At 42.6% G+C, this 15354-nt stretch overlaps 1 protein-coding gene across 3 annotated transcripts in view; it reads left to right on the top strand.

Moving 5' to 3' along the window:
* The window catches only part of LOC136871927 (TBC1 domain family member 31), a 392653-nt gene that overhangs the window by 195567 nt on the left and 181732 nt on the right, over positions 1 to 15354 (top strand). For all 3 annotated transcript variants that reach the window (XM_068227257.1, XM_067145659.2, XM_067145660.2), the window contains 3 exons: positions 11904 to 12124; positions 12206 to 12339; positions 14779 to 14951. In XM_068227257.1, the coding sequence (XP_068083358.1) occupies positions 11904 to 12124; positions 12206 to 12339; positions 14779 to 14951 (528 nt within the window). The remainder of the gene's footprint in view (positions 1 to 11903; positions 12125 to 12205; positions 12340 to 14778; positions 14952 to 15354) is intronic.

Raw genomic sequence — 15354 nt, 5'->3', positions numbered from 1 at the left:
CTCTCGAAACTGAGATCGACAATGATGATGTGCGGGATGACAACGGACCAGCCGAGAAGGGGTCCGAAGAGATGCTCGCGGTTGTGGAGTCCGGAGTTCGAGGCGCAGTGGTGGAAGTGAGTGCCCTGCATGCGGAAACGATGGCTGTGGAGACGTGAATGAATCCTGCTGGCAGCAACAGCGGCTCCACCATCGTGAAGTTGGAAACCCTACGCGACGGCGGGATTGCTTCCAAGAGAACATGCCAGACCCAGTTCGAGACCGGATCGACGTCCAAGAATAGTGCCGAATACCCGATTGCCGGACTACGTGTACAGGAGATGATGGTTCAACGCAGCCCCCAGCCAAGTTCAATCTACGAGGAGGTTGTGGGAGTGCTCGACGTATGCTGCGGTGTCCACCAACCGAGAGCCACCTACTGAGTCCAGCTGCAGGAGAGGACTCAGCGCACAGATATAACGCCGCGGGTAATCTACGCTGAGATCGAGGGACTAGGCGACGTGATTGTGGAAGAATTGTCCCGAGGTGACACCAAGCTCGAGGCGGCTGACGCCTGTGATAAACTACATGGCGCTGAGATCTGTCCAGGGAGGACGATCGGCAAGAAACAGAACTACGAAGAGGTTCTGATGATGGCCCATGAGACAGAGGCAGCGAATGCAATGGCACGGCTGGAGGGACCCCTACTAAGAGACGGAGCAGCAGTGGAACACGAACCGATGACCAACAAACGAGGATCCCACCTGACCAGGACACTTGTTCCGGCACGAAGCTGCATGCCGGTACGAACATCAAATTCCACACCCCGGAAAAAAAGGAAATTTAGCAGGGCTAAATCTGGGACGAGCAAACCGGTCCCGGGCATCACACCAGAGGACTACGAAAGCACTCAAGCCCTGAAAGTAGACTTGGCTCTTCACGAAAGGAAAACCACCGAAGTTCCGGTTGCCACGCGAGGACTTGCTGAGCGTTATCAACGGGAACGAGGACACCGTCGACCAGACCCAGCAGATCCCGCATGGGAAGGTGTTGGCCAACTGAACAAACCGTATTGCAGCATATCGTGGGGCAGCTCGGGACAAGCAACTTTAAGGAGGGGGCAATGTAATGGTTATAGCGTCTGCCATGCCAACTGGCTATGGGCCCGGCCCGGCACCATATAGGCCCACCCCTTACGCTTCATCCGCGCCAATCACAAGCAGCGATTAAGTGCTGGATGGGCCCTTCTCTCTTCTGTCCGTGGTCGCGCCGCATGGGGTGACGGAAATTACTCGACTATTAATCTGGAGTCTTCCGTCTCACGAGGTTCCTGGATTCATCGAGCATCCGGACTGTTCTAGAAGGGCTGATGCAGGTATATAAGAGCAGTTACTTGCCTGTAGTGAGTTAGTGAGAGTTAGTTAATGAGTGAGTGAGTGAGTGAGTGAGTGAGTGAGTGAGTGAGTGAGTGGGTGAGTGAGTGAGAGCGAGATTGAGTTCACTGGTATGAGTTAGCGAAGAGCGCAGTCAGTGATAGCTTGGGCTGAGATGTCAGCCTGACGGAGTATCTGCCTGTTGGAGCTGAGGACTCGTTCCTGTTTCCCTGATGTCGTGTGTGTGAGTCCCTTGAGGCCGGCTGCTGGGGCCTATTCCACAAAAGTATGGTCTTGTACATTACAAGTTACTAGTGTGGGTTCTTGTAATGTATGGAGTTGTACATTTCTGTTCCACAAAAGATTGAAAGTCTCTTGTATATTACCAGTGAATTATTACAAGTTTTACAAGTGACGACATATCAATAAACGCACTACGTCATAGCATGAATGAGTTGTTTATCTTCGTATTCCACTCGTTGAATTAGGTTATGCTTGCCGCATTTATCGTAATATCGTATTTTAAGGTAACTTATGCAGCAAAGATTCAAAGAAATAATATTCCTGTGAATTTCTTAATGCTACGACGTTATTTTTCAGTTTATTTCTTTGATGATACGAAATTACTCAGTTATTATCACCCATCCTGTTCTTCCGTGATCCTCGCATATGTTCCACGATAGTCTGACATACCTTGGTCTGTCATTAGGAATCAGTTGCCTTGCCGCTAATAACGATATTCGGCCGCCAAACTTAATTGTTACGAAATTGCAAACTCTGCATGAATTGTTAAAATGATGTCAAGAAAAAGGAAGTTATTCATTTTGAAGGAAATAGAAAAAAGGAAAGATATTCGTTTCAGTGCATTCAGCGAGATTCTGAAAAAACAAGACAAAATAAATGGTTGGATGGAAATATTTGACTTGGGAAAAGCTCATGGAGCTTTTGAGGGGAAAAGTTGGGCGTATGTAAGGGATATTCTGCTCATTAATGATTCCAGGGATGTCCTTCTTGGAACATGTTTGTTCAGTATTTTCAGGCCAAGGAACAATTTGAGGAAATTTTACACATTTATTGCAGCTACCACAGAATGTATTGACCTACAGACCGAAGATTATTTAGTAACTGTTGTTTAGCAGAGAGAGATTTATTTCTGTTCGTAGGATATTTTAAGCTATGGCCAATATCTATCAAAAGTTCTTCCACTATATTGTGCTTAACCTAAAACGTTCATTGTATTCAAATAGTGTTAAACTGGAAGTTTATTCTTTCCCTGTACAGACGATAGTTTTCATTTTCATCACCATCACTATCACTACTGCTAGACCACATATTTATCAAAATGTATCCAAAATAAGCGTATTTAAATAGCACTAGTACATTTATATATTATTGTCCTTTCACTGGTAGAGAATTCTTCTCAATTTGCTAGTAAGTTACAAGTACTAGTACTTTTGTGGAACACGCCTATAAAAATTCACTAGTAATTTGTAAGTATGGAGTAGTAAAGTACAACTGTAGAAAATTCTTTTGTGGAACAGAAACTCTGGTATTTGTACAAGTTAGTAGAGAATTTACTTGTAATGTACAAGACCATACTTTTGTGGAACAGGCCCATGGAGAAGAACCTTAAAAGTAGTAAAGCCAATAACATTATTATTGATCTTCCATCCCCTAGTTGGACAAAATTAAAGCATTTTTGATAGAACATCTTTACTTTATCAGTCAGGAAGTTTGTTGCACCTAAACCTTCTAGGCATTCCCAGATTCTCCCCCTAGGCACACTGTCGTAGGCCTTCTCAATGTTCATAAAATCCATCACTAAGTTCTTACTATACTCCCAGTACTTCTTGTTAGCATTCTGATGGCAAATATCAGGTCTGTAGTGCTTCGCCTCTTCCTGAACCCATGTTGTTCCTCCTCCAATAACAGTGCTACTATATTCTTGATTCTTTCACCTGTCTTTGTTTAAGTGAGTTAGAAAATAGAGTGATGCCCTTATAATTTGCACATTTCTTCTTGTTTCCCTTTTTAAACACGTGGATAATGATACCGTTTATCCAGTCCTCTGGTATCCTGTTCTTTTTTTTTCAGATGACAGAGTATTCTATATGACCACTGTATGCCTTATGCTCCAGCTGCCTTTATCATGTCAGCAACTAGGTCATCGAACCCTAGGACCTGCAAGGAGTGAACACACACCCTCTCAGTCACCCATAAGTCCTCATGATTAAGGGATATTACACTGAAGAAAATGGAAATTGCAACACACAGAACAAGTGGTGCTACATTGCTGCAATTAAACATGCAGAATGAGTGTTCAGTTGTGATTCAATGATTACACTTTCAGGTCCCTCTGACCGCAAGTTTGGACAACAATCAATACAGGATGTGCCCACCATGAGCTGCAATACATTGATGAATTCGTCGAGGCATGGAGTCAATAAGGCCCTGGATCGCTTCCTGAGGAATTGTGGCCCATGCTTGCTGCACTGCATGGGTCAGTTGTTCCAGAGTTGTGGGTGGCTGAGGACAGTTGGCCAGTTGTCGACCCATTATGTCCCACACATGCTCAATAGGACTGAGGTCCGGGGATCTGGCGGGCCATTCTAAGGTTGTGATGTCCTGGAGAGCTTCTCTGGAGATGAGTGCAGTGTGAACTCGGGCACTGTTCTGCTGAAACATTCCATTAGCAATGTTCGCCATCATAGGGACAACCACTGGATTGAGTACCCTATCAACGGACTATTGAGCAGTCATAGTGCCCTCAACAAGCACCAATTGTGATTTCACATTAAAGCCAATAGCTCCCCAGACCATGATGCTTAGTGTTGGCCCTGTGTGCCTCTCGACAATAAGATTTGGGCGGCCCTTCTCCCCGGTATTTCGGCGCTTCGGTGATCACTGCGGGCAAGACAGAAGCGAGATTCATCACTAAAGACGACCCTATGCCGTTCATCGACCCAGGTCGATCTTTCTCGACACCAGGCCAGCCTTACACGTCGTTGTTATGGGGTCAATGGAACACCTTCTGCAGGGACACGGGCTCGTAATCCAGCTGCATGCAGGCGATTACCAACTGTTTGTTGTGTAACGTGGGGTGCCACAGCTGCTCGAATTTGCACTGCTGTTGCATGGGTTTCCATCCGGGCCATCCGAATGATGCGGCTATCCTCTCTCACAGTTGTCTGTCGCGCTGGGCCTGTGCCAGGTCTACGAGTTTGGGTACCTTCATTTGACCACTGCTGTTGTACCACGTTGTACCGTAGATGCCTGTCGACCAACACGTGCAGCGACAGTCCGTAACGATAATCCAACCTCACACAGCCCAATTATCCGAGCCCTCTCAAACGGCAACAGTTGTTGATAGCGTGCTCTTCTCTGTCGTTGAGGCATGTTTAATGGGGAACACTTCACTGCACAGACTGCAAGTCAACTACGCTACACCAGAGTCTGTATACTGGAGTTGATTCCTCCGCGACCAATCACGTGAGGAGACCTGTAGCAACAATCCAATGGGTCTGAAACTTTGATCATTTACATGCCTACATGGCATGGTTCCATATCTTGAAAATCAACACAAACGACCAATGCCTTCATGGTGTTGCAATTTCCATTTTCTTAAGTGTATATTGTACTTTGTAATGTATTATGAAAGAAAGATAAAAAAGACAAAGCATTTTTTCCTGTGAATTTTTAAAATAACTACATAACATTTTCTTTTTCATTAATACATTTATAGGGAGGAAGCACAATGGTGGGAACAGCCATCGTTTCGTTGCCTTCCTTCATTTTCCTTCTTCTGTTTGCCTTGGTACAAGCCTCGTGTAGTCCCTCACTCTGTGAACCACCGGCAGCTCACTTCTGTAGTAAAGGCATCTACAGTACTCATTTGTTGTGTGCGTGTTTTTAGGCTTGAAATCAGTGGGCAATTGTCTTGTGTTGAGTGAGAGTTATGCGACAATCCTACGTGTGTGATTTTTTCTTTAACGTTAATACTGTGATATTTTGTAGTCATCTGCAGTATTTATTTATTACGTCTGTTTTCTAGCCTTTATTGCCTTGAGAAATTTATTAAATGCAATTAAATGCATCCCTCAACCCTCAAGCCATAAAAATTGTTTGTCTGTTTTCTCTCCAATTTACCTTGCACTTCAATGCTGTACAAACCAAAAATAGCCCCTGTAAACCCCTATAGTTCATAAACATAACTTGTAGCTTAGTTACTTCCGCTTTTTGTCTTGAACCTAAATACTGAATTCCACAAATGTGTGTGTTGCCGATTAACCGTGATGGTGTTGAGCAGAGCCGTTCGATATGGCAACCCTGTTGTCATAAGAGCAATACTGTTTTCTTAACGTGGAATGAGCTATAGGGACTTATCATTTCTCATGTTCTTCAGCTCAGATTCCAATTCTAGCCATATTAGCTGGTTTTGGTGTTGTGCTCCATCCTAAACTGCAGCCTTTGGTGAGATCATCTTGAGGACTTTCTCCAGTTAATCAAGTATTGAAGTAGTTCTTCATTTCTTCTCTGATGCCTTGATCTGTCTTCACCAGGTTCCCACCATCTCTTTCGAGATGCCATACTTACTTCTTCTATTCTTGACTACTTTTATAGAGCAACATCCTATTACTTTGTTTTTGCTGACACAGATAGGTCTTATGGCGACGATGGGATAGGAAAGGCCTAGGAAGTGGAAGGAAGCGGCCGTGGCCTTAATTAAGGTACAGCCCCGGCATTTGCCTGGTGTGAAAATGGGAAACCATGGAAAACCATCTTCAGGGCTGCCGACAGTGGGGCTCGAACCCACTATCTCCCGAATACTGCATACTGGTCGCACTTAAGCGACTGCAGCTATCGAGCTCGGTTCCTATTACTTTCACAGTCTTCTGTTAGCCTGGTAGTGAACTTGTCCCAACACTTTTTCTTTTCTTCTTTAATCAGTCTCTTTACAAATAGTTTCTTGTTCCAGTACTCCTGTGCCAGGTACTGACTTTCATCTTCTTGGTGGTCTGATTTCTGTTTTTTTGATATCTAGCCTCTTCTTTGCTGTATTTCTTTCCTTCATAGCAGTTTTCACGCTCCAATTCTACCAAAGTGTTTCATTCTCCCTGCATATTGAACTTGTCTTTCCACATAGTGATTTGGCTTCTTAAACCAGGGTGTTTATGAATGACTGCCATTTTTTTTCTACTCCTCATTTTTCATTCTTTGGTATTTTGGCTGAGACCTTTCTTATGTATTCTTCTTCCTTCCCATCTTCTTCTAGCAACCAGGTCTTCATTTTTGGCATTTTCTTGCACTTAACATTCTGCACATGGACGTTCGCAATGTGCACGATCAAAAGCCAGTGATCAATATCGAGACTTTCACTTCACCTTAACATCATTGCTGAACTGGCCAGCGCATCTATCAGTTATTATATAGTTTACTAGCTGATATACCCGTGCTTCGCTACGGAATTCTACATTGTGTACAGAATTATAGTTTAGGTAGTGTACACATTGTGAGTATGATTTTATTACATTGCATGGCTCTTAACATTACCCTAAAAATGCGATAGGAAAGTCACCAAACTTCTTTTCTTATGTGAAGACTGGGTTTGGGAATTTTCAGTGTAATGGTAGGCCCTCTTGCCTATCATCAGTCACAATCAAGTTGAGGAGTTTTCATTATAATGGCAGACACTCGCTCTCCACCTGCTTTATTCATCCTCAGAAAGACAGTGGTTTTCCCAATCTAATCTTTGGTCAGAAGGTCTAAATATAAGTGTATTTATGTGGTATGAACGAGGAGCCATGAGAGCCAGATGCCCAAGGGAAGAAGATACGTGATATGAGACATAGTGAGAGGGCCGAATGCCCGAGTAATTTACGATGAAATGAGTTAGCAGTGATTGTGCCCATAGTCGGCGCTCCGCGATAATAATGAGAGAGAATAAAAGAGTATTTTATGGGAATTCCACGATAATATAAATAAGCAAATGAAATGGGCCAAGGATGTGTCCCCGAGACGAGAGGGTGAACGTTTGAGGGAGAGAAGAATCTGAATGGCCGTGCGAAGTGAATGGCCGGCCTTCCTTTTTTTGTGAATGTCTAGCTCTCGCCCTCGTGACAAAAGGGTCCCATATCCCATTGTGTTAGGGCTTGGAACCGGGTCTGCCCGCGTTCTTTTGTTTGGGTTAAATGGCTTAGCTAAGAATACTTGTATAATGATAATATCACGGTAACTTCTTTTAAAGGTATTTAATAAATGAGTAGGGATCCCCCCGTTACGTGGAGGCATTCTTATGCGTGGGTCATCCATTCGAAGCCCGGTAGGGTGTATACTTGGCGCCCTTCGTGGCCGGGCATTGTTTATGGTTTACACTGGAGCATTTTTAGTAATAGATAGGCCGCCCACAGGGAGGAGAATGTGCTATGATGGAGTCAAATTGCCAGGTTCGTGCCACAATCTGATTACATTTGGTATCGAACGGGTTGGCAGTTATTTGGAATGGAGTACCCGCCACGTAACCGAACGGATGGAGACGTTAAGCACATGGTTCCTCACACTTATCTAAATCACACAATATGTACCTCTCCCGGTCGGGATTTCTTCTTTCTTGCAGTCCATGCACTGATTATATCTGTAAGCTAGGCATGCATTGTCTGACTGACCCATGAGTTTCCCTGGCATATTTGACAACCTCGTGGGACAGTGACTACCAGCATCTCGACATGTTTCCTTGCTCGCCAAATTCCATTTTTCCAACCGCCCCTACGGGAAACTCAAATATTCTCCTAACCTTGTTCCCATATTTGCTAGGACATTCTACATTTCACTAAAAATATAACCCTCACGATAAGCTAATCATTAAGAAAGAAATATGAGTCGTCCGGGAATTTAGCTCCCTTGAATTTACTTCAACATTATAAAAATCAATAAAATTTCCATATAGGACATGCATTAACTTACAACATTTTGATATTTACAAAAGAACGCTAATCCTATCCCCGGGTTATGTCATGCTTAGAAATTAAATTTTGGACATCACTCATCTGTTTGGTGGCCGTTGTTTCTCCTGCCACGGGAGACCCATGGTGAAGTTCTTAGTACTCCATGACCACTCGGTAGGTGGCGAGCGTGCAGTCCTTCATCCCTGGTCCATACAAGTCCGACATCCTGGGGAACTCGTCACAGCTGAAATCTTACAGTAATCCAAGTGGGTAACACTTTTACACCCGTCACACGTCCTCTATTTCAGAGTTTACACCACGAATAAGGCGGACTTTCAAACCACGGCGGGCGCGTTCACAGTAAGAATCGGGTGGCTCACGAGACTCGAGCCCCTGATTCAAAGTAACACTTTGGGTGATACCTAATTATGAATTTCACTGACTCATTAAACCGGCAGTTTCTCGGCCGTATTCTGCTACTTGTTGGTAAATTATGCTCGCGGTTTTTTACTAGTTTGACACGCAGCACAGAAACAATTCACCTAGGCTCGTTTGGCCTCCCGTTCACTACACAAAGGCTTTTGGACACAATAACACTTCTTTGTACGCGGTCAGGGGTTTCTGACTGTAACTGGAGCACCGCGGGACACAGTGTCCGTCTCACGACCCGTGAAAGAACAACTGTCTCTGCAATGGCCTGCTCGGCCTATATTATCTTGCCCGCCGGAAGCTTGGGGGCGTCAACGTTCACGGTTCATTAAGAACAAGAGCTCCTTTCGTACCAAGAATTGACGATATCTAAATATTGCATCTTGTAGCCCTCTGTCTCCTCTTTCATTTGAGCCAGGCGTGCTGGACCTACGATCAGCAGTTTTTATGTAATTTGCTTCCCGCCTTTGATTAATTCATAGCGTCCTTTGGAGGGTGGAGTTATCTTTTAAGCGCGATTCTTGGCTTGGGTGACGCCGCTGTATCCACATGTGTTAGCGATATGTTACATCTTGACAGCTGGTGACCTCCTTTCTTCCCCTGCAGAAGTTATTACATATTTTTAGTTTGGGGAACGCAGAAAGTTCCGCTCTATTCAATGGTGTGTCTCACATAATTTTCCTATGTCTGGATTAAAATATCATTCCATTGTTTACGCGCCAAAGTCCGACATTGGCACCCGTGACACGTGCATAAAAAACCGGAAGTTCCTTATGTTCGTTTGGAACTCTGGGAAGCTAGACCACACCTCGGGGCGTATCTGACTACTCCAGCATCGCGTCCCCTTCTATCTCTCTCTGCAAGTTGAGAGCGTATTTCCGCGGGGGCTTGGCTCTCGCTTTGTCTTTCCTTTGTCTGGCAAGTGCTCTTTTCGCGGGTTCCATTCTGGCAGGACGCCGCTCGATCCCCATCGCCCATACTGCTACCAATGACGCGACCTTTAGGTGTAATTTTAATGGAGTATAAAGGCCCATATCATTCCCATGAGCTGTACAGGACACTGTACGGTTTCAATAGGTCATTACAAAGGCACCAGTAGGAATGTTGCGATGAAAGGCAATGCTATCATATGAAATACACGATCAATTTTCTCACTTTTAATGAAGAATACTACATTGCCGATCTAACAGTCCAAAGCTCTAGAGCTGGAATGACCAGGCCACAGATGGTCATGAACACTTTAATTTTTGGAGGGGGTGTGGGGGGGAATAGAGTCCCAGGGCAAAAACTATGCCCTTTTACTCATCTGTTTAATAGGAGTACCTGATGAGTCGGAGAATCTCAATTAAACTATACTGGTGGGGAAAAATCTATCTGACTTGGAGGCAAATTTTTCCTCCAAGCCAGAGGAGAAACCCCCTCTTTGCTGCAAATTTGAAATAAAATTAATGTAGAATTTAATAAAAATGAAGAGGAAGAAGCTTCTCTTAAGAAACTGCTCTTTTCAGGGTTGAATTTTGAGTTATTTAGTGAATTGTGGTGCTATAATTTGGAATAAGCCGAAATTGTAATTCCAGACCAGGTCATAAGTGAGCCTCTGCCATTATTCTGTTAAGTGATCATTCCAATCAGCACGTCAGAGTAGGGATCGAATAGCTGGAATACTATGATAAACCAGGAGATATCAGAAAATTGATAAACCAGAGGAATGGCATGCTAAAGAAGAAAGTTATCTAACTCCCCTGCTATTTCCCGCCAATATTCAGGCAGGCTTTTATACTTGGTACGCAGCAGTAATTCCATCTATCGGAGATGAGTGGCAGCATAAGTGACAAAGAATAACACAACAAACAATGGTCAATGCAATGTTATTGTTGATCACTTTTATGAGCGTCTATATTGTAGGCCATCGCATTTAGTTTTCTTCCGACTCTGAAATACCACTCTTATCATAGTTGGTACGGTAAAACCGTATAAAACATGAGTTATCATAACTTTTGTTATGTAATACTTTCCGATAGGACCAATAAAATAGGTATTTAAAAATTAAATTTTAGGTGCCTTCCCCCAAACTAACATTTCATCCAGGGTGAATAAAATTGTTTATAGCTTAGCCTGTAGCTTCTTTTTCCTAGACTCTGTATACCAATTTTCATTAAATTCTGTTTACCCATTTTCTCGTAGCTCAGCATTGATGTTGGCTTAGCAACAAAAATACAAATTCAATAATATTTCTGTTATCATACGGTAAAAATGTATGACATACATGATCGGAAATTTATTGTTGTCTTGTCTGGTAATTTTAACACTTTTACATCCGGGACTTGTTTTTGTTTTGAAAGCAATGAACTCATCAGCTCTGTCCAGCAGATTTGCTGGGCCTGATACTGTAGAGGTAATCTCCCTTAGCCTTTGGCAGTCCTCTGCCACACCTACAAGGCAGTAGCATTTTGGTGAATTTGTTTGTTATTTTCTACACAAAGGCTTCACCAAGCTCGTAAGGGAGAACTCCTCCACCCTTAACCATTGGTTCTCCCTTAGTTTGTCGGGTTTGGTACCCTCAGTCAGATAATCGCAGGTAGTGCCGTCTACTCTCACATACGGTAGCAGGGTGTTCCTGGCCTGACCTGATCTGAGATTGTGAAATACTTTTGTTGCAGAAAAGAATGATATATTTTTGAAACATCTACGATTAAGTAACATATATTAAATAGTTTTTTTATATTAACAAGGCGGATTCATCTCCTGTTTTTTCAATGCAGTAAGTTTATCACTGTAAGTAGTCAACACAAACCATTATAGGCCATTCATATGGTCAAGTTTATAGATTCTAATGTGGATATGTCGGCCATATTTAATAAATATTTTTTCAGAACATTTTAATAATAATTAACTGAAGTCGTATTACAGTTATTAATGTATTCTGTGTAGAATTATCTTGTATTTTTCCAACAGTGAACTTTTTACAGAAATTTATGAACAAATTATTAAAGATATGATGAATATTTGAAATTATTCTTGTGAGGACAAGAAGTAACTAAAACATTTTTTTATAGGTTTTTTTTTACTGTAGCTGATAATGTTAAGTTCAGTACAGTTAGAAAATAGAGTAATTTCCAGAATTACAAACTGATTGAGTGAATGATTCAATAATCTATTGTTTTTCTTTTCCTCCCAACAGATACAGAAGACATTAGACCTTGAGCGCCTGCGCCCTATTTTAAAAGAATTTGGTGAATATCCTGAATCATATAGGGCTCTGATCTGGAAGACAATTCTGAAAGTCCCTGGGAATCAAGCTGCATTTGTTGGACTTGTCAAGCGAGACTGTCATTCTGCCTATCTGAATCTTGATCAACAGTATCCATTAGAAAACAGAGCCATGTTAAAGAACTTGCAGCGGTAAATAGCATATTTCAAAGCTTGAAAGTGAGACACTATATTTTGTAGTCATTGTTGTAATTATTTTCATTTCATTTTCAGATTATTATCATGCTTAGCCCATTGGTGTCCTTTATTTGGTGAGGTGAAGTATTTGCCTCTGTTCGTATTCCCATTTGTGAGAGTATTTCAAAATGATCCTTTCACTTGTTTTGAGGCAGTCACTACTATTCTTGGTATGTCTTATTCTTTATTTATCATTATTTGTTCAATTTGGTTGTGCTGTTGCTTGGTTTTGAGGTAAAATTTGTTAGTAGTAGTTCTAAAAAGAAAAAATTATTAATCAATAATATTCATTAAAAACATTTAAGCTCTTCAGGCCTTTTCAATCATGAAATCACCAGCATTTTGCATCAGTGTAGCAGTGGGCTGGTAATTTCATTTGTGATTGATGAAATTAAATTATGGTTTCCTTGTGGAAAATTAATTTTTTTTTGTTATTATTCATTATTAAATTGTTTTTGTTGTTTGTCCATTTTTGTGCAAAGACACTGAATACATTATCTTTGATGACATCTGGTCTTAAGTCAGAGACTTGTGCAGGCACTAGCAATTACACACATGAGAACAGAATCAAATTTATTCTACATATTACTAACACTGGTATACTTCAGTAATTACATTTTCAGGCTGGTACGAAAACATTCATATTTTGTGAAACCTCCATGAGTTTCTGTACTGCATGGTATTGAATCAAAGGGTCCTTGGATGTCTTCCTAGGGAATTACTTGGCAGGCTACTGGTAGACAAGTCTACAGTTCACTGAGGCTGGCTGCTGGAAGACTGACTAGTTATCATTAGGTGACATGTCTGGCAAAATGGCTAGCCACAGAAGCTGTATCTGCTGTTCTTAGAAGAAATAACAATGTTATTGGTTTTACGACCCTGTAACTACATCTTTTTGGTTTTCAGAGATACTGAGGTGCTGGAAGTTTGTTCCGCAGGAGTTGTGATATGTGCCGGTAAATTTACCAGCATAAGACTGATGTATTTGAGCACCTTCAAATGCCACCGGATCAAACTTGTCAAGTTGGGGTCAGAAGGCCAGCGCTATATTACCTGAGCTACTCAGCCTGGCAGCTTCAAAGAAAGCTTGAATATTCCTGACAACATGAGCTTGAGTGTAATCTTGCTGGAATATAGCATCAGGAGTGCACTGAAAGAAGGGTATAATTTATGCCTCTACTACTTCCCTGAGCCAACGGCCGTAGCCGTGTTGAAACACCAGTTCCCGTGAGATCTCCGAAGTTAAGCAACATTGGGCGTGGTCAGGAGTTGGATGGGTTGCCACGCGCTGTTGGTGGGGGGGTAAGGGAATGGAGGAGCGGAAAGGAACTGGCCACCCTACCGCACGTAAACTCCGACTCAGGAACACCTCTGCGGAGGTTCGGACCTGCCTTCGGGCAGAATAACCCTTACCTTACCTACTTCCCTGATGTACTGGTTACTGAAGATACTAACCTCAAAATTGTGAACAATACCTAATGATGCTCCCACACATTAAGCCTGGCATTTGGCCAGTATGATGCTGGTCAGTGCATGCTGGATGATACCACTCACTACATCATCGTCTGACCCATTTACAGCCATCATTGTAGTCCATGTTAAAGTGGGACTCGTCTGAAAACACTGTGTATTGCCAATCTGCTTGCCACTTTGTATATTCTCGAGCCTATGAATCACCATCAACAGCATCATATGCCCTCGCTCCTTAAGAACACTGCAGAGAGGTTTGGAATTGAATCCAGGTTTTGGCACACAACTTAGTGATTAGAAATTATATACCACCACGTCTCTCCTATCTTGTTGGCTGTCATTCTGATGGTGAAAAGTTTTGCAACCAACGGGACTCGAACCGTCTAACCATGGTGTCAGATCATATATATTTTACACCTTAATGATCATGGCAACCAGATGGGCTGATCTTGAATCCAGTATAATTTTTTTAAAATAATTTTGTTTAATTATGTGTATTTTGAACAAGAACTCTTCTAACAAAGTACACACAGAAACATGGTTTTCCACAGCTTCATTTACAACAAACTGTATCATATTAAAAACTCTACCGGGTGAGTTGGCTGTGCGATTAGGGGCACGCAGCTGTGAGCTTGCATCCAGGAGACCGGGCGAGTTGGCCGTGCACGTAGAGATAGTAGGTTCGAATCCCACTATCGGCAGCCCTGAAGATGGTTTTCCATGGTTTCCCATTTTCACACCAGGCAAATGCTGGGGCTGTACCTTAATTAAGGCCACGGCCGCTTCCTTCCTCCCATCGTCGCCATAAGACCTATTTGTGTTGGTGCGACGTAAAACCCCTAGCAAAAAAAAAAAAAAAAAGCATCCAGGAGATAGTGGGTTCGAACCCCACTGTTGGCAGTCCTGAAGGTGGTTTTCTTTGGTTTCCCATTTTCACACCAGGCTGTACCTTAATTAAGGCCCTGGCCTTTTCCTTCCCACTCCTAAGCCTTTCCTATCCCATTGTCGCCATAAGACCTATCCATGTCGGTGCGACGGAAAGCAAATAGCATTAAAAACTCTTCACTTTTTCATTCTCCACATGTATACAATTTGTACTGAACTATTTTGATTTGATTTTTATTTTTTATTTTTTTCAGTCAATTGGTGCCGGTACTGGTTTGAGTATTTTCCATTCCCACCAGTTAATGTTTTGGCTATGATTGAAAATGTCCTGGCTGAACATGATCCTGAGTTATTACAGTTCTTTGCCAGAGCTGAAATCACATCACAAGTGTATGCTTGGCCGTTGTTAGAAGCATCATTTTCAGAGGTGAGTGTTACTGCTTGTCCTCATAATCGTGTCTTGTAAATTTAGGATGTATCATAGAGATTATTTGGAATCAGAGTAGAATTACTAAATCTTCATCTATAGATGCAAAAGAGTGACAGAAGTCAGACATGTGTAAGCTCATGGCCGAGTATTTATTAAGCAAAGCGAAGTCACCTCCGTACAGGCCATGAAGGCCCTTAGAGGAGTGGAAGGTAAAGGCTTCCACCATTGTTAACCTCGGCACGTGATGGGGTAGAGTGGTTAGCTCTACGCCCGGCCGCATTTGCCCCCAGGAATTATCCTGGTACTCATTTTTGATGTAGGCTGAGTGCACCTCAGGGCCATATGCACCTCCGGAAGTGAAAATCTCGTTTCTTAAATTTTACGACTTCCTGACGGGGAT

The sequence above is a fragment of the Anabrus simplex genome, chromosome 4 (assembly GCF_040414725.1).
Source record: "Anabrus simplex isolate iqAnaSimp1 chromosome 4, ASM4041472v1, whole genome shotgun sequence".
Lineage (NCBI taxonomy): Eukaryota > Metazoa > Arthropoda > Insecta > Orthoptera > Tettigoniidae > Anabrus > Anabrus simplex.
The sequence above is the reverse complement of the archived record's forward strand: the minus strand, read 5'-3'. Positions and strand labels throughout refer to the sequence as shown.